This window comes from Corapipo altera, unplaced genomic scaffold, assembly GCF_003945725.1.
Source record: "Corapipo altera isolate COAL_440 unplaced genomic scaffold, ASM394572v1 61286, whole genome shotgun sequence".
NCBI lineage: Eukaryota > Metazoa > Chordata > Aves > Passeriformes > Pipridae > Corapipo > Corapipo altera.
The window spans coordinates 8,684,573-8,703,790 of record NW_020884907.1 but is presented as its reverse complement, the minus strand read 5'-3'; the positions used below and the strand labels follow the sequence as shown (position 1 = coordinate 8,703,790).

Here is a 19,218-nt window from a genome sequence, read left to right as displayed (position 1 = left end):
CCCTCAGCCAGGACACACCGGCCCCGCTCCCCCGGTCACGGAGGGTACACGGTGCCCAGGACACACCGGCCCCGCTCCCCCGGTCACGGAGGGTACACGGTGCCCAGGACACACCGGCCCCGCTCCCCCGGTCACGGAGGGCACACGGTGCCCAGGACACACCGGCCCCGCTCCCCCCGGTCGGGCCGTTGCCGCGCCTGCGGAGCCCGCGCGCAGCGGGCGGGGCGGGGGCGGGCCGGCGCAGGCGCGGAGCGGCGGCCGGAGCGGAGGTGAGGGGGGCCCGGGGCCGGACCGGGTGGGGGGTGTTGGCGCTGGGGCCGGGCCAGCGGCACCTCCGCTGTGCGAGGGGGAGAGCGGGGTGTCCTCGCAGCGTCCTCCCCGCAGCTGTTCCCCCATCCGCCTCCCCGGGGGGTTCAGACCGGACCCGGAGGGTGCGACACGGGCCTGATCCGGGCCGGGAGCGCGGAGGTGCCGCGGCTGGAGAGGCGGTGGGGAGAGCGAGGCTCCGGTCGGCCCCTCACTCGGGGAGGCATGAACGGCTGGCGCCCTGTCTTCCCTGAAAACCCTGAAATCGCGGTGTCAGATGGCCAAGTCAGTGGGCCTCGGCTTCCCCGGGCGGGGCACCGGCGGCTCCTGAGGAGGCGCCGGAGAGAAAGGGGCTTTACACCCCTGATGTGGGGAAATACAGCTGGATGATCCTATGTGGGGCACTCACAAGGAAAAAGAAGTTCAGATACAGAGGTCTGCTGAGTTAGAGCTGCTGTAGTAAGGTGGGTGTTCCCTGTCCTGTCCTGTGCAGTGCTGCAGGCAGACGGGAAAGGAAAGCTGAGTTCTGGTCATGGGAGGGTTCCTCGAGATGAGTGGGTTTTAGCTGTTACAGCTTTCCGTCCTGGGTTGCGTTTGTTTGCAAAACTTATTTTTAATGTCTTCCTGTGGCTGTAGCATAACTTTTAGGGGAGATGGAACTTCCTGTTGTCTTCTGCAGCCCCATCAGAAGGGGGAAGCTGTAGAGTTGTTGGACACTGCCAGGGGAAATGTTTAAGGACTGTTTCTGCATAAGATAAAGAATTATGCATCAGTACATTCTATAAAGTGCTGAGCATTTGCCTTGTATCACAACACGGTGAGGTAAAGGATGTATTTATCGTGTGAGTTTCCTTACAGAAGTTGTGTGTTGTGCAGGCTCCTCATACTTCTGTAGTGAGTAAAGGCTATTTGGCATCTGACTAACGTTTGTAAAGCATAACACTTCATTATGTGGACCATATATATATATATATATATGTATATATGTGTACATATATATATACGCTTCCTGAATTAATGAAGTCTACAGTAAAATCTCAGGTGTAGAAGTCAGGTTGAGAGTCTTATTTGGAAACAAAAGAACTGTAGAATGGCTTGGGTTGTAAGGGACCTTAAAGATCACTCTGCCCTGGGCAGGGATACCACCCACCAGATCAGGTTGCTCAGGACCACGTTCAGCTTGGCCTTGACCACTTTCAGGGACTGAGCTTCCACTTCTCTGGGCAACTTGTTCCAGTGCCTCACCACCCTCACAGTAAAGAATTTCTTCCTATCATCTAATTTAAATATCTCCTCTCTTGGTTTAAAGCATCTCCCCCTTCTCCTATTAATATCTGGTCGTGTAAAAATAAAATGAGATGATAATGAGGTCTAATTTATTGTTTTTTCCTGCAAAAACTTTTTTTTTTTAGGTGATGTAAGCATTTCAGTTCCACACGAGAGAGGAAACAGGCATGTCAGCTCTTTGTCCACCACCATCTCCTGCAGTTGCTAAAACAGAGATCTCTTTGAATGGCGAGTCACCTTTATTAGCTGCCACTTTTGCTTATTGGGACAATATTCTTGGCCCCCGAGTGCGGCATATCTGGGCTCCAAAGACAGAACAGGTACTTCTCAGTGATGGTGAAATAACTTTTCTTGCTAACCACACTCTGAATGGAGAAATACTCCGGAATGCAGAAAGTGGTGCAATAGATGTGAAGTTCTTTGTTTTGGCAGAAAAAAGGGTAATCATTGTGTCATTAATCTTTGATGGAAACTGGAATGGAGACAGAAGCACATATGGACTATCAATTATTCTTCCACAAAGTGAACTTGGCTTCTACCTGCCGCTTCACAGAGTGTGCGTGGATAGATTAACACATATTATAAGGAAAGGAAGAATATGGATGCATAAGGTAGGTTAATTGTTCATTACTAAAATCAGTTGTTAGATTGTCATGTGAAAAAGGAAGAATTGAGATTCTGTGACACCTTTAATGTAGCAATTCAAAACTTACAAAAATTCTAAGGAGGCTAACCTCTACAAGTACCCAGTTTTGAAGGTTAAAAGTTATGAAATTACTATGTCAGCAAATACAAGGTTGAGATTTTTAGCCATGTGATTTATCCTTGTAATATTATATAACCTGTACGAGGCTGTCTCAGGTGTCCTGTATAGTTTTTCATCTCTCTGAATTTCATCTAAATAGTTGCTTTTAATTGTGTCAATTTGTGTATTAAATTAGGTGGAGTTGTAAAGTTTTGTGTTTCAAATCATTGTTTTCACTGATGAGGTCCAGAAAAAGGAACCGATGCAATTAATGCTGTCATTGCTCTTACAGTTTTATTTTTCAAAAAAAGAATATTAACAAACAGTTTGGCAGGAGTTAAACTGTGTAGAACTAAAGGGAGAACCACAAAAATCCATTTACTTGTGAAACTCAAGAAGGAAAACATGCTAAATTTTTCTGAAGAATTGGAACTCTGACTTTTGGGTGCACTATGGATATTTCCTTATTAAGTGAAAATTATTATGTATTTTTCTTTAAAATAAGTAACAGTCTAATAATAAAAATTAAAATGTTTGTCATCTTCATGGTATCCAGGTTGTCTTAGAACAGTAGATTGCACATCAGCTGTAATGCGTATGCCAATGCTCACTTGACTGATAAAGTTTTTGTACCTCTTCTGTTCTACCATCTTCAGTCAACATACTGTAAACTTCCTTTTTGAGTGCTCTTATCTGAACTAATTAAGATTACAGAAATAACAAGCCGATGTTAATTTTTGTGGTGATGTTTCCTTTTTGCTGTATTGCCTGATGATGGCTGGGAGTGCTTTCCGTCACATTGGCTTTTCATGTTTCTGGGGCTTACTTTTTAGTGGAGGGATAATACATAAAGTTCATTTTCAATGCAGTAGAAACACAAATATTTCATTCCTAATACAATCTTCTAAAAGAGCCTGCTGGATGTTAGTGCTTTTGACGTAAGTGAATGCCATCTCATGTTCCTGATTACATTGCTTCTGTCATTTAGTGCCCTCTGTACTGACTTCTAACATGGGTGGTCAAATAAGAATTATCCATCATTCTCAGCTTTTGGACATTGATCCATATCAGTATGTTTTCACAGTGGAAGTAGCCATCAAGTGGCATTGAAAATGACAAAAAAATGTTTTCTACTAGTTTCCTCAGAAATTAGTCATTAAGTTCTTTGTTCTTTTTCAGATGTTCTTGAAGCAGATAGGTCAGCTGGGTTAGCTGAGAGAGTGATGGGAGAGTGATACATTCTGAAATAGATATTTAGTGTCTTTTTTTTTTTTTTTTGAAGGACGATCAAAGATCCCTGAATATATCTGCAATTCTTCATTTTTAACTATAGAAGAGAAAACTGCTTTGAAAATGTAGATAAAAATTTAGGCATGAGTTGTAGAATAATAATAAATTAAAACATGTTCATTCTGTAGTTTGTGCTTTGAGGCAGTTCAATAACTATGGTTATATAAAATAGAACAAAAAATGTTGAAAGGAGCTGTCTACCTGTTCTGTAAGTTCTTATAGTTGTAATTATCAGCTCTCACTGATTCTGTGTAGAGGCAGACATCAGTTCCAGGTAGACTTGAGATGAGAAGAAGCCTTTTGAACTTGAGGATTAGGAGAAACATGGAGCAGTGTTCAGAGTGTCACAGAAGGACAAGCAACTCTAAAGCAAATTGTCAATATGGGATTAGAAACCCTTTTCATCTACTTCAATTTATATTCTAGATGTTTGTCTAATAATTTTGAGGAGTTATGTTTCCAAAAAGATGGGGTTTACACCATTTGTTCAACCTTATCTTCATGAAGACTGACTTCTTTTAAAATCATTGTCAAGGATGTCTTACTTCTCTGACACTGAACTGAAGGGCAGAGGTGATGTGAAGGAATCTGGCTTGTTTCAGTATTGTTTTCCAAAGATGTGTCTTCTGGATGGTTAGGGCAAGTTTTAGGACAAGTTACTCTAGCTTATTCACTATTCATCTGCTCAAAAAACACCCCTTGAAAACTCTTTTCCCACTTGAAGTTGGTTAACTTTGAGTAGCCTGGTCACAGAAAACTAATGAATAACCAATAAAAATGCAACTTCTAGCAAAACGTATCATTAGTTCAGTCAGCATCTGCTCCAGTGACTAATGCTGAATTTTCTTTGTGAATAGTAACCTGATTCCAATCTAAGTTCATTTTTAATGCAGTTTGCTACTCAGCTGCTGATGAGTCTGTTTTCAGAGTTTTGTTCAGTCTCTTGTACATTGTGTCTTGTGTGTTTTGAGTTTCGTGTCTCCTATACTTGGTTAATAAGACAATGTTTTGAAAACTTGTAAGTGTCTCAAGAGGTGGGGGAAAAAAGTCCTTTTTTCCTACCCTCCCCAGTCAAATAACCTTTCTCATTCTGGAGATCTTATTTTTCTCTTGCTGCAGCAGGAACCCTCATACATAAAATGGAATTCGTCGCCATAATCCGATCATTTGACATTTTCTTGATCTGTAATGAAGAAACTTCATGTTTTGTCATTGTCATCACACGCTCCCTATCCTGCTACTCCTGCCCAAGCGTGTGAGAGGTTTGATGGGGGGCAGAGCAGGGAGTGTTGATCTTTGTTGCATGCCATCACTTGTTGCTAAAGTCAACTCTGTAAAAGAAAAGAGGCTTGAACATCAAAATTTGAATCTAAGAAGCGTGACTCCACAGGGAAGAAACTGTACCCTTTGACTGTTGTGTGCATACATACATAAACAAATAACAGAGCATTTGTATCTAACTGCTTCTCTTGCTCAGGAGAGGCAAGAACATTTCCAGAAGATTGTCTTGGAAGGCACAGAAAGAATGGAGGATCAGGTAAGGGCCACCTGGCTCATGCATATGGCACACCATCGCAAAACTGTTTGGCTGCATCTGATGACTGTAGAACTGCTGCTTATTTTTGGGATCCAGGAAGATACTGTGGACTAGCTGATGATGTGCCATGCACAGGATTCAAAGTTTTTGAAGATAGGATGATGGGAGCTGTGATCAAGTAGAAGGAAAATACATTTCATCACTTTAGGGAAATCTGTGAAGAATATTACCTTTCAGTAAAGGAAAGTCATGTACTTGAACGTGAAGCTCTATAAAGGCAGGAGCTTCCATAGAGTCATGCCGGCTTCCTACCAAGATTGGTTTTTCACTAGGTTAGGTCATCTTTTTGAGTTACAGAGATGTACAGTGTCATGTTGGAATGTGGTTGGACACCTAATGGATAAGACTGTGGAAAGAATTTGATTTCTGAAACTCTACATGTGAAATTGTGGCTTCAGTTTCTTGTGATAGGTAAATCAGAGAAGTATTTTTGTATGTTAATAACTAACGTGCCTGGTTTTGGTTTCCTGTTACTGTTAAAACATCAGACTTAGATGTAAAATGCTTAACAGTGGTTGCATGTGATATAGGATAATCAGATCAGCTCACTCCAAATACTTCTTGTCTAGGCCCATCAAAAGTGATTGTGAAAATTAGGATAAGACCCCGGAAATACATTTAAGACATGATGTTGGGAAGCCAAATATATGTTTCCAGTTCATGCCTATTGATGAGTAAAGCCCAAGAAATCTATGCATCAATTTTTGCTCAAACCACCGTTGCAAATAACAGGAAGTTAACGATGTTTTGCATGTAATACAGCAAGTTCATATTAGTAACTTCGAATACTACCCAATGTGCTTTTCCTTCAAGCATTTTATTTATTGTGCAGGGTCAGAGCATCATTCCAATGCTGACAGGAGAAGTCATTCCTGTAATGGAACTCCTTTCATCTATGAAATCACACAGTGTTCCAGAAGAAATAGATGTAAGTCCTTGTTTTATTTATATTCTGAATAAAAAAAGTGGCTTTGGCCCTCTGGATAAAAAAAGTAAATTTGGCCATCTGGTTTGATACTCACTTTGGCAGAGAAAAGGCCACTGTTTTCCTAAATTCTTGTAACTTTGTCTCACTTCAAGTTCTTCTAAGTGGTGTAGGGAATGGCAGTGTTTTTTATGGTCAGCACTTAGCAAAATTAACTGCTTAGGATGATACCATTTTAAGAGTGCAAAGACTATTTGATGCAACCCAAAATGAATGGACAGATAAATGGATTTGATTTTGATACCTTTTTCAGCGCATTATAGTGTTCTCACTATATGGAAGAAGTAGAGGTGATCTGACATTCACTAATTTAAAGTGTTCTGGACAAGGCCATAGAAATAAAAAAACACTAGGAGGAACCTGACTTGTGACTGGTGAAGAACATGTAATAACCAAGTGACTTTCTCATTTTTAAAATTCTTTGTCTGAAGTCAGAAGGTCTTTTTAAGATTGTGGTTTTTAGGGAAACCTTACAACTTAAATAGTTCCCCAAAAGTTCCCAACTATCAGTAAAAGTGAAAATCAATTAATTGGAAGATGTTTCAGATCCTTGTCTAACTTTTTTATATATTTACTTGTATTTCAGATAAGTGACACAGTGCTAAATGATGATGACATTGGGGATAGTTGCCATGAAGGCTTTCTTCTCAAGTATGAAATTCAGTTTTGATTTATGCTGTAGTAAAATGGTTTAAACTTGTGTGTGCATCTAAATGTATCTATCTGTATGTGCATGTGAACTTGTATTGGAATAGTTTAGGAGGGGGGACAGTGACATATATTTGACTTTTTGAGATTTTTGTCTGTAAAATGCTATAAAGGCTTCTGTGTTTTTAGAATTATGGCTCTGGGCTAATAGCTGCGTCTCTGTAGATGGTTGTCAAAGATACAAATATAATTTTTCTTTGATACTTATGTTTAATTTTTTGAGACTGTAAGTCAAAGCCTTACATTTTTATGAAATAGCAAAAAACCTGAGTTGAGTATAAATATGGTATGGTGTATAGAGTGCTTATTGAATTGTGTATTTCTCTTTTTCCCCCCGTTTTTAATGTTTAAGTGGAACTAGTTGAACTTGAGGGCAACTTGGTCTCTTCCTGTAGGAAAGCGTATTTCATAGGTTTTAACTGATGTTTTTTTACTTTTCATAACATCTCCTGTGTAACTGCATTGATTTATGCAGTGGTTAGTGCCCTCTATTTATACAGCATCACATATACTTTCAATACTGCAGAAACTGTTGAACTTTTGCATTTCAGCAGTTATCTACACAGCTGTTGAAAGTCCTATGGTTATGGGCCTATAGGAGCACTTTATTCTTCTTGTCAAAATGATAATTATTTCATTTGAAAAGTTTGATTAAAGGTATTAACCTATGTTTGTTTTTACTTGCAGTGCAATTAGTTCACACCTGCAGACCTGTGGTTGTTCAGTAGTGGTAGGAAGCAGTGCAGAAAAAGTAAATAAGGTAACATACTTTCCAAAAACTGAACTTAAATGCTAACTGTCAGGAGTGTTAGTGTGTTACTTGGAACAAAGTTTATTTATACACATACTTGAGGTTGAAGAAGGAAGGAATACTGTTATCTGGCTATCTTTAGCTGTCTGGTCTTGCAGATGATAATTCTGCCTGAAAATTGCCTTATCAGCTGTATTCTGACAACTATAAGAAAACCAATGTATTTAATTGATACAGTATATGAGTAGTAAATGAGTCCGAGCTTTTAAAATTAGGTTCTTTAGCTAAAATATACAAATTGAAGAAATGTGACTGGCTTATCCATTTCAGCTGTGTCATATAATCATCAAGGGGGGAGGAAACCTTTAAGATGGTCAAGTCCAACTGTCCACCCAGCACTGCCACTGTAACCCCTAAGCCACGTCACTCAGCATTAGATCCAGGCACCTCATGAACACCTCCAAGAATGGTGACTCCACCACCTCCCCAGGAAACCTATTCCAATGCCTGACCACCCTAACAGGGAAAATTTTTTTCTAATATTAAGCTTGAATCTCCCCTGCCTCAGCTTAAGGCCATTTCCTTTTGTCCTCTCACTGCAGGCACGGCAGAAGAGGCTGGCCCCCACCTAGCTACAACCTCTTTTCAGGGGGTTGTAGAGAATGATGAGGTGCTCCCTGAGCCACCTCTCCTTGAGACTAAACAAACCCAGCTCCCTGAGTCATTCCTCATAAGCCATTCCTCATATTTTCTAGGCCCTTCACAAGCCTTGTTGCCCTTCATGGGACATGCTGCAGCACCTCAGTGTCCTTTTTAAAGTTGGTGGCCAAGAACTGGACACAGTACTCAAGGTGTGGCCTCACCAGTGCCAAGTACAGGGGGATGATCACTTCCCTAATCCTGTTCTTGATACAGGCCAAGATGCCTCTTGGCCACATGGGCACACTTGGCTCGTATTGGACTGGCTGTTGACCAGCACCCCCAGGTCTCTTTCTGCCAAACAGCTCGCTGGCTCCTCCCCCAGCCTGTAGCACTGCAGGGGGTTGTTGTAACTCGAGTACAAGATGTGGCACTTCACCTCATTAACCTCAGGCAGTTATCCTTTGTCCACTGATTGAGTCTGTCCAGGTCCCTCTGCAGAGCCTTCCTACACTCAAACAGATCAACACTCTCACCCAGCAAATTTACTGAGGGTGCACTCACTCCCCATGTCCAGATCATCATTAAGCAGGACCGGCCCCAAAACTGAGTCCTGGGGAACACTGCTAACAGTGAGTATACAGACAATAACCACATCAATTGGTATTGTCTGTATACTCTTAAGCAATTAGTATCTGCATAATTCCTCTTAGGACTGGGCAATAAACATACTTCTGCATCATGAGCTGCTTGTGTTTCGTGGAACCTACGTATATTTCTTCAGTGTGAAATAAAAATTGCAAACAGTGGACCTGCTGAATATATTATACATTACTTGTAGACTATATATATTATATATTATGTGTTTCATGGTATGTAGGTCTCCTTTCCATAAAGAAATATAACAGTTTTTTTAAAAAAATTCAAAGCATCTTTATTAAACCTGTGTTTTGAAAGAAACAGTTCATGGTCCTTTATAAAAATTGGGGCAGAGGGGATGCATTGTTTTATATGTATTAGCAATGGTGTTAAAGCACCTCTGGTCAAATCAGCAATAACCACTGAAACTCACAGGGAAACCAGAGAGAAGAAAATTCTCAGATCTTAGCTGAAATCAGCTAACCATAGTTAATATGTAGGTCTTCAGACATGTAAGATTTATTAGGTTATTGGAAATGTTATGTTATATATATACACACACACACATACTATATATAATATAAGGAAATGTTAAGGGTGTAGGTAGTTATAAAAAGCTTACAGGTCATGAAATAGTTAATGAAAAGGATTTAAGGTCTAAATGGTTATGAATATGTAGAATTATGTCTCAATAAGCTAAACACTACAGAAAAAAAAACAGTGTAAAAGAGTGTGAGACTCAAGATACATCCAGGGTAAATTTCGTACATTAATTCTACACGTGTTCTTATCAGCAGCATGCTCCTTGTGTCACGGTACAACTGTTCTGAAGTAATTGCTTCCTTAATGGCATACTTTAGCTTGCCTTGAAGTAAAAAACACCTGTGGCATCTTGTGGTGAAAAGCATCAGTCAAAAACTCTGTTGTCATTATTTTAGATACTGCAGAAAGACATTGTGCTTGATAGAGCCTTTTCAAATACCTCAGACACAGATAGGACACTGCGGGTTAAGACTGAAAGACTGGCAGAATGGAATACATGTTGTATTTGGAATGATTACTGGTAGCTGTTTCAGGAGTTTGAAAATGGATAATGAAGTACCTGTATTCATTTTAATTGAGAGTTTAAGGAAATTACTGAGGAAATAAGCATGGGTACTTATTTAGGAAATTGACTTGCCTGATTTGAGACAATAACTGCTATTTCAATATGGAATGAATAAAATAAGAGACTTAAAAGGCTAGGAAAGTAATCACAGTGGCTCATGTTTATGTAGTAGAGGTAGAAGAATGCAAAAGTGATTTGTTCTACATAATTGGATGAAAAGCACACTTTACAAAAGAGTGTTGGATTTTTTCATCATTTGACAAGAAGTTGGAATAGCATGGCATACAGCTTAATAATGTAAGCATGTCACTGTTCTGTGGCCTTGGTAAAGGTTTGGCTTTTCTAATAAGTGTCGTCAACTTTTGTTCATCATTTGAAGTGCCTAATACAGTCTAGTCAGACTTACTTCCTTACATTTTAATGTTTTTCAAAACTGTTCTTTTTAATGCAGATTGTGAGGACATTGTGTCTGTTTCTTACCCCGTCTGAACGAAAGTGTTCCAGGCTCTGTAGAAGTGAGTCATCTTTCAAATACGAGTCAGGACTTTTTGTTCAAGGCTTACTTAAAGTAAGTATACGTAGGAAAGTTTTGTTCTTCTGTAGTTCAAGAACATCCTCCAGTGTGTTTGTGCATACGATACGCATACGCATACACACATTCATGTTCAAAGAAATATGTCATCTTCCCTTGATTCTTTTGTGGTCCTGTGGCTTTCTGTGTAACTATTTGCATGTTAAAATTCCCAGCCAGTCTTTTCCATGATACATCTGTTTCTTGAGGATTGTTCAGAATTGTTCCTGTACTTTGAGGTACAATAATTATACTCTTTTGTCCGCTTGGGGCTGGAATCCCAAAAAGCATTAAGTTTTTGTGTTGTACCAAAATCGAAGAAGGAACAGTTGCATCAGTCCTGCAGTTTCCAAGTATTTTAAATAGGCTACAACAATGTGTGAAGATGAATAGAAAAACAATGCTTCTTGCTCTGGTGAGCAGTCAGAACTTACCAGATAAATATAGTACTGTAATGCTAATGGGCTAATGAGCCAGGTGATGATATACCGTAATACACAGGTCACCTCAGTGCCTGTTTTCACTGTTATGTTAAGGGAATCATCCAGTATTAAGGACTTATTACTAGGATAGAACCACCAATTCTCTTTAATAAAATATGTTTAAACAAATGGGGTATAAAATTTAGTCATGATGCTTTAATATTGTTTTGTTCCAGTACAGCTTCACACTTTTAACTGGAATAATATTTTTTTTCGCTAAACCAGGATGCAACAGGAAGCTTCGTGTTGCCCTTCCGTCAAGTAATGTATGCCCCATACCCTACCACACATATAGATGTGGATGTCAATACAGTGAAGCAGATGCCCCCTTGTCACGAGCACATCTATAACCAACGACGATACATGAGATCGGAGCTGACAGCATTTTGGAGAGCTAATTCAGATGAAGAAATGTCTCAAGATCATATTATCCACACTGATGAGAGTTTTACACCCGATTTGTACGTACTCCTCTCACATCTCACAAAGTGACTTGATTTGGGACAGGAGAGTGAATGAGTAGAAAGCCTATTTGCTGATAAAGTACATTAAATTTTTTTGCTTTTGAGAAGGTCTTTCGGTGCTGGTAGTTACATTTTAAATTCACTTCTAATTTCAACCAGATTGTAAACGGTAATTCTGTTGCTGTGCTCAGATGCTGGAAGGTTAGAGTCCCTTGATGGTGTTACCTCACATGTTTGTTTCCTTTCTTTTCTACAGAAATGTCTTTCAAGATATCCTGCATCGAGATACTTTAGTAAAAGCTTTTCTGGATCAGGTAATTGTTGCTTTTTCAGAAAGAACAAGAGCTAAAGTTCGGTACTTTGAGCTCTAGTAACAGATAATGTAATGTGAATAGGTCATTTGTTGGTTTGGTAGCTCTTCATCATACTCCTGCTATGATTCATCTCTACATAAGTAGAAAGAAAAATATTAGTATAATGCTGAAACTCGTGCTTAGGTATGAAAAACAATGCACATTTGCTATTGTTGTGCAACACTGTCAACAATTACAGTATTGAGAAAGCTACCTGACTGAGAATAATTTTAGATAATTTTAACTTAAAAGAAAAATAATATTGTATCCAAACAGAATTGTAAAACAGCTTAATGTATTGCATCTGAGCAGATAGAAAACTAAGCAAGCAGGTTGACTGTATGTAAAAATCTGCTGTTATTTGCCTGCTTTGCTGTAATTAAGGATATGTTACATGCGTTTGCAATGTTTCTTTATTTTCCACATTCTTAAAATGGTTCTCGAATTTTCATGTCTACCTAATATTCTGATGTAATTTTTAACAGATCTTTCACCTGAAGCCTGGCTTGTCTCTGAGGAGTACTTTCCTTGCACAATTTCTGCTGGTCTTGCACAGGAAAGCCTTAACTTTAATAAAATACATAGAGGATGACACGTAAGTGAACAGATAGTAGAAATCAGGTTCTGAGAAACTTCTTATGCCTTTTTTTCCAACACACATTTTTATTTTCTTGCAGGCAAAAAGGAAAAAAACCTTTTAAGTCTCTTCGTAGCTTGAAGGTAGATCTTGACTTAACAGCAGAGGGCGATCTTAACATAATAATGGCGTTGGCTGAGAAGATTAAACCAGGTCTACATTCCTTCATCTTTGGGAGGCCATTCTATACCAGTGTACAAGAACGTGATATGCTCATGACGTTTTAAAGTTCTCCACACGTCTGATATTGCACGGAATCTGTCAGTGTGACACCACACTGGTGACAATCATTGACAACTGAGGATGTGGCCTCAGGAGCTCAGTAACACTAAGGTGTGTCCGAAGCAGGAGGGGTCTTGTTAGAGGGTATATCAGCTTAGCTAGACAAGCATGATTATTTTAATGCATTTGTCTCTTCTGTGTGCTTTTTTTAACTATAAAAGTAAATGTTACCAGAGGATCCTTGGCCATATTGGCTTAGTCTATAAATCTGAACATGTTTTGGTGTACGATAAAGGGAAGCATTTTAATTTTCATTCCCCAGAAACTTCCTTCAGGTGTATGTCAGTTTTCTCCTGTTCTGCTGTGTCAGTAGTTTCAGTTTTTCCACGGAAAACAATACGTATGTCATCTCCAATCATGGAGGTTTCAGAATAGGCACTTTCCAAGAGTTTCAAAGAGTTTTTAGAAGTGTTTGTTCATATGTATGTTGTACTAATCTGAAATATGACTTCCCTTATCTCCCTTTTTAACACTGCTGGCTCCTTCTTTTAGAGCATTTAAACGTTTGGAATTTTTAATATACTACAAGGTACTATTTTTGTGTGCAAGCTGTTGATTATTAGCAGCCTAAACAGCAGCGTGCTGCACATGGGAACTAGGTCATTATTCAAGCAGCTTTGTGCATGTAAGTGCCAACCAGGATACTCTGTCATGTGTTGTTGTGCACATCCTGCAGTGAAGTGTGCAGTGATCCAGCATTATGGAGCTCTTCTAAAACACAAAACTGAAAACTTAGTGTCTCCCACAGCATACTCCTGAAAAAAATGGCAGCCCATGGCTTGGACAGGGGCACTCTGTGCTGGCTTAGGAACTGGCTGGAGGGCTGGGCTCAGAGGGTGGTGGTGAACAGTGCTGCATCCAGTTGGGATCCGGTCACTAGTGGTGTCCCCCAGGGATCAGTGTTGGGCCCAGTTCTGTTTAATATCTTTATTGATGATTTAGATGAGGGGATTGAGTCCACCATCAGCAAATTTGCAGATGACACTAAGCTGGGGGGGCAGTGTCGATCAGCTGGAAGGCAGGAGGGCTCTGCAGAGGGACCTGGATAGGTTGGAGAGTTGGGCTGATTCCAACGGGATGAGGTTCAACAAGGCCAAGTGCCGGGTCCTGCACTTTGGCCACAACAACCCCCTGCAGCGCTACAGGCTGGGGACAGAGTGGCTGGAGAGCAGCCAGGCAGAAAGGGACCTGGGGGTGCTGATTGACAGGAAGCTGAACATGAGCCAGCAGTGTGCCCAGGTGGCCAAGAAGGCCAATGGCATCCTGGCCTGGATCAGGAACAGTGTGGCCAGCAGGACCAGGGAAGTGATTCTTGCCCTGTACTCAGCGCTGGTGAGGCCTCACCTGGAGTGCTGTGTCCAGTTCTGGGCCCCTCAGTTCAGGAAGGACATTGAGGGGCTGGAGCAGGTCCAGAGAAGAGCAACAAGGCTGGTGAAGGGACTGGAGCACAAGTCCTGTGAGGAGAGGCTGAGGGAACTGGGGCTGTTCAGCCTGGAGAAGAGGAGGCTCAGGGGAGACCTCATCACTCTCTACAACTACCTGACAGGAGGTTGTAGCCAGGTGAGGGTTGGTCTCTTCTCCCAGGCAACTATCAGCAAGACAGGAGGGCATGGCCTTAAGCTGTGCCAGGGGAGGTTTAGGTTAGATATTAGGAAGAAATTCTTTACAGAGAAGGTAATCAGTCATTGGAATGGGCTGCCCAGGGAAGTAGTGGATTCTCCATCCCTGGAGGTTTTTAAGATAAGACTGGATGTGGCACTTAGTGCCATGGTCTGGTAACCATGGCAGTGTTGGCTCAAGGGTTGGACTTGATGATCTCGGAGGTCCCTTCTGATTCAATTATTCTATGATTCCACAGCACTTGTCAGTCTTTCTGGCTGTAAATTGCTACTGGTAGTTCCATTGTGAGTTTCAATAAGGCTCATAGAATCATTTGGATTGGAAAAGACCTCCTAAATCATTGAGTCCAACAATTAACCCAGCACTGCCAGGTCCACCATTAAACCATGTTCCTAAGTGCCACATCTATACATTTCTTGTACCCTTCCAGGGACGGTGATGCCACCACTTCTCTTGGGGAGCCTGTTCCAGTACTTGACAAAACATTCAAATTAAAGTATTAGACCTTCCCAAAGAACACCAAGATGATGGACAAATTAAAAGATAAACCAGTATTTTTTTAATTTTACATCACCAATAATATATTTATCAATCCTTAATTCGGAGACAAGCACAGCTATGAACTAATGTGATTAGTATTTTACTAAGTTAATTCTAGTTGTTAAGCTTGACTACCTTCATAGTTCAGCTTAGCACACCTCCCATCTTCGCTTGAAAATAAAAACACATTTTCTATTCGTATGCCTCAACCTTTCTTTTTCAGTAGAAAGTAGAGTGATGTGGTGTCAGTTGAATCCAGACTTTTTTTTGGTGGTATGTGTTACACTGAAATCAGGGGTACATCTGTACTGCATGTTGTTGTATGTTTTCTCTTTTTGGACAAACACAGGAATTTGTGTCATGCTTCAGTATAAAGTCATAACTCAGTATTCATTGTGAAGGAGCTGCAGTTGTGATTGGAAAAGCCACAATTGCTTTATGGCTTACACTGTTTATAACACTCCTTGGTTAACAGGTTTCTGTTTTCAAGATATCTTTTTAGTGTTCCTTTCATGCAGTGAGGCATAAAAGTTAACAGAAGTTAGATTCACAACTTTTCCTGAAATATCTAATACTTGGATTGTAAAAGAAATACTGTCCCTTATTTAGATTCCTTACAAAAATTCCCTTACATTTTCTGAAAGACAAAGATTTGCAATTAAATGTTTAGAGCTTCTGAAAGACATGGAATTTATCCCCAACTGCACACCATTTTTGTCAATGAGCATCATCAGCATTACCTGGTTGCAAAAGTAATTACATTTTGTGGAGCCGTCTTTTTGCTGTACATGCATGTAGGACTCTTGCAGTGAGCTTGGCAATTCATCAAAAGAACTTGTCAGAATTATGCTGACATAAGTAACTTGTGCTGAGATTCTGTTAGTCTTCCTACCATTGCTGTTCCCTTCTGTGTTTTCAGCTAATTGAGGCATTAGAAAAGTGCCTGATTTTGCTTAAGTTTTTACTGTCATGTCTAAGATAGTGAAAGAAATTTAATAAACACTGCTGAAACTTCTAGCCTAGAAGTTGTGCCAAAATCTAAGGAGCTTTAAATCTGCTGCTGAAATTAACCCTTTCAGCTTGATAGGTATTGGAAACTTAACACTGACACTACTAACAATCAAGATATTTGTTTACTGAAGATCCTGTCACTTTGAAATTACTAAAAACTACAACCTCTCTCAATTGCTGCTTTTGTTGCACAGCTGTCACAAGTGCACTGTCACAAGTGCAGAATGTGTAGTGAAGTACATTGTTAAATGTATCTGCATGTTGTGTTGTAAATCTTGCTCAGGAAACAAACTAATAAAATTCATGCACAAGTTTTGACTTTAACTGTTGCTGATTTTTTTTAGAGAATTTCTGGTCTGTGTCTGATAGCATAATTATCTTTTATCGTTTTAATTAAAGGAAAAATCTTTCTTCCTTCTTGTTAAATTAAAAATTATACTGGGATGTTAATGTCATTGATGAAAGTCATATATTACTTAGCTTCTGCCATTTCTGTTGAGGACTTATTTATTTCAGGCTGAAACTGCTGGGACTTGCTGTGCATCTGATGTGCTCAAATATGAATTTAGCCTCTACTTTTAAAAAGCTTTAATCCCACATATTTTATCTAGCAGTCAATGAATACCTTTCTTCAATTTTTTATTTCCTTACATTTAAAAGAAAATGGCAAATTTATTTCCTCCAGTTGGATTTGAAAGGGAAGTAGTGTTTTAGAGCATTTTTAGTAGCACTTTATTCCTCGTCTTTGCATACCCATAAAGGTAGCACAGAAAGATATCCACTGGAATGTCTGATTTGTGAGGACCACAGAGGATATTCCAAGTCTGTATACCAATATGCTGTAATCTCAGTTTTATTCCAAAGCAGAATAGGCATTTTGGTGATGTTCTAATCCCTAAGGCAGCAGTATGATATGGCAATATAGAATGCCAGGACTTTGACACTGCATTCTTTTCTGGGAAAAGGTGTTACAGACCTTTCTCTTCCTATTCTCAGGTCTGTGAAGATAAAGGAACATGGTCCAAAGCATGAGGAGTATCTTATACAGGCATGTTGCTCACCTCTGTTGTCTCATCAGAACTTACAGAGCATGTCTTTTGTCCTCTTCAACAGTGAGGAGGCACAAACCGTATGTGTTAGAGTGCAGAGAAGGTTTTTTGCCCATGAGTAGAACATGGTTGTGTCTTTTATCTCTGTCCTGAGATAGAGCTCCTGTTACACCTCCTGCTTGGACAAAACACCAAGGAAACTCCACCGAAGATTGTCCTTATTTACAAAGTTCTTCACCTGATATTTTGACTAAAGGTAGTAATTGTCTTGCTTTTCAAAGTCGTGCCGTTCATGTGTATGTCTAGAGATTCCAAATAGAGAAGACTTTCAGTTAAAGCTCAGAAGTATGAAAAAAAGGACACAATTCTGCCAATGACCATCAAGTAAGCGTGACTTCAGTTCTAAGTAAAATAATAGAGCCACCCTGCAAGAACTTCTGTCTTTCAATTAACATAGGGCAGCTTTTCAAAGCAAAATATCAGAGGAAAGAATTTTCTACTTCAGCAATACAGAACTTGTAATTGATAATTGTTTTCTTCTCTTAGATATTTCTGTCTCTGTTGTCATGCAGATGTATGAGGCCCTAGACAACTAGAAAAGGGCCAAAAGACAGTCTGGAGAACTGTAAATTGACCAGTTTTACTCAGGTACCTGAAAAAATCATGGCATGTGTCCTCTTAGAGCTCATGTCTTACCACATGAGGAAGGAGAAGGTGATTGGCAACTGAGAGCACAGCTTGAGAAAGTGAAAAATGCTTCACCTATCTTATTACTTTTTGTGATAAAATGACTGGATTTGTGGATATGTGAAAAACAGGATACAGTTTAAGCTGACTTCAGCAAGGCTTCCAGCACCCTACCATAATGTCCCTGTAACCAAGCTGGATGTTGGGGGGTGTGTGGGTGGCCCCCCAGAGGACTACTTGGTTGGGTGGTTGGACTCAGGTGATGGTCACTGGGCCATATCTGCGTGGAGGCTGGTGCCCTGTGGGATCTCACAAGGTCTGCCCTGGGTTTTGTCCTGTTTAACATCTCTATCCGTGACCTGGGAAGGTGACCAAGTGCACCTTCAGGTTTGCAAGTGATGCCAAGTCAGGGACCACTGTCCAATGTCTATGAGGGCAGGGCAGCTGTCCAAAGGGACCAGCAGGAGGAAAGGACAGGGGAAAAGGGCAGCTATGCCCCAGGCTGGCAGAGTTCTGGCCACCATGCCTATGAGATCAGGAGCAGCTCTGGGGAGAAGGTGGGCAGTGAACTGAGCAGAACCAGAGGGACTGGAGATAAGGAAATCTTATTCCCCATGAGGACAACTTGGCAGTGGGCATGAGCCCAGGGAGGTGGTGCCATTTTCGCGCTTGGAGGGTTTCCAGCCCCCACAGGATAACATCCTGAGCCTAGTCTGACCCCTGAGCAGGGGTAGGAATGGAGGCCTTCTGAGGTCCTTGCCAGCCCGAGGTGTCTTGTGGTGCTGGCAGATGGGCTACAGCCATTGTTCCTTAGAACCAGAGAAAACTGAGGTGGGCAGTGACTTCTGGAGGGTTGTGGGTCCAACCACCTGCTCAGTCTAGGCCAGCTCCTATCAGTGTTGCTCATGGAATTGTCTGGTCCATCCTGACCAGAGCTTCACTGCAAAAGCTTAAAGGTGGCCCTGGGTTCACCAGTGAAACTGTGGGTGTGCTACTATATGAATCCCAAAATAAAAAGTGTAGGTATCAGGAATACTGCATCTATAGAGTGTAGCTTCTACAGGGTGTGCCATGGTAAAATTAATGCTTGTCCTTTAATTGAAAGATGGGGGCTAATCAGGACTTTTTGTAGAATCATCTCGCTACAGTAAAGAAGAAAAGACTTTAAACAGAGTTATGGAGACATATAAGCAAGGTAAGTAAGTAAAATCAATTAAGATATTTTTGGATATTTTGGAGTTTCAAAGGAAAAACATGATGCTCAAAGGCAAACATCTGAAGCTTCAGCCCTAATCTTTATCTAATAAAAAGCCAAAATGTTTGAAATTTTACCACAGCCAAAAGCTAATGGATGAAACTTTGAGTTCAACGCCAGCTTCTTTTTGATTTAGGAAATGGTCTCATAGTACAAGAGGGTGTCTTTTCCTGTGTCAGTTAAACAGACTGACGGCCAGACCTTTTGTTTTC

The 19,218-nt window shown here is 40.6% G+C and overlaps 1 protein-coding gene across 2 annotated transcripts; it reads left to right on the top strand.

Annotated features, from left to right (window-relative positions):
• Positions 1–229: 229 nt before the first annotated feature.
• CUNH9orf72 (chromosome unknown C9orf72 homolog) lies at positions 230–13,314 on the top strand. 2 transcript variants are annotated; one of them, XM_027652559.1, is made up of 11 exons: positions 230–269; positions 1,719–2,204; positions 5,106–5,165; positions 6,058–6,153; positions 6,797–6,861; positions 7,606–7,678; positions 10,507–10,623; positions 11,334–11,569; positions 11,829–11,886; positions 12,411–12,520; positions 12,603–13,314. In XM_027652559.1, the coding sequence occupies exons 2-11, from the start codon at positions 1,761–1,763 to the stop codon at positions 12,787–12,789; spliced, it is 1,446 nt and encodes a 481-aa protein (XP_027508360.1). In that variant the 5' UTR covers positions 230–269; positions 1,719–1,760; the 3' UTR covers positions 12,790–13,314. The 2 variants fall into 2 exon arrangements, with proteins under 2 accessions (XP_027508360.1, XP_027508361.1); XM_027652560.1 differs by lacking the exon at positions 230–269 and adding an exon at positions 640–770.
• The last annotated feature ends 5,904 nt before the right edge of the window (positions 13,315–19,218 follow it).

What these genes read in the sequence shown, in the direction of transcription:
- CUNH9orf72 (XM_027652559.1), top strand. Translation starts at nt 1,761, where the DNA reads ATGTCAGCTCTTTGTCCACCACCATCTCCTGCAGTTGCTAAAACAGAG. An exon ending in CATGAAGGCTTTCTTCTCAA is followed by an intron (nt 6,862 to 7,605) that starts GTATGAAATTCA and finishes TTTTACTTGCAG; the next exon opens with TGCAATTAGTTCACACCTGC. An exon ending in AAATACATAGAGGATGACAC is followed by an intron (nt 12,521 to 12,602) that starts GTAAGTGAACAG and finishes ATTTTCTTGCAG; the next exon opens with GCAAAAAGGAAAAAAACCTT.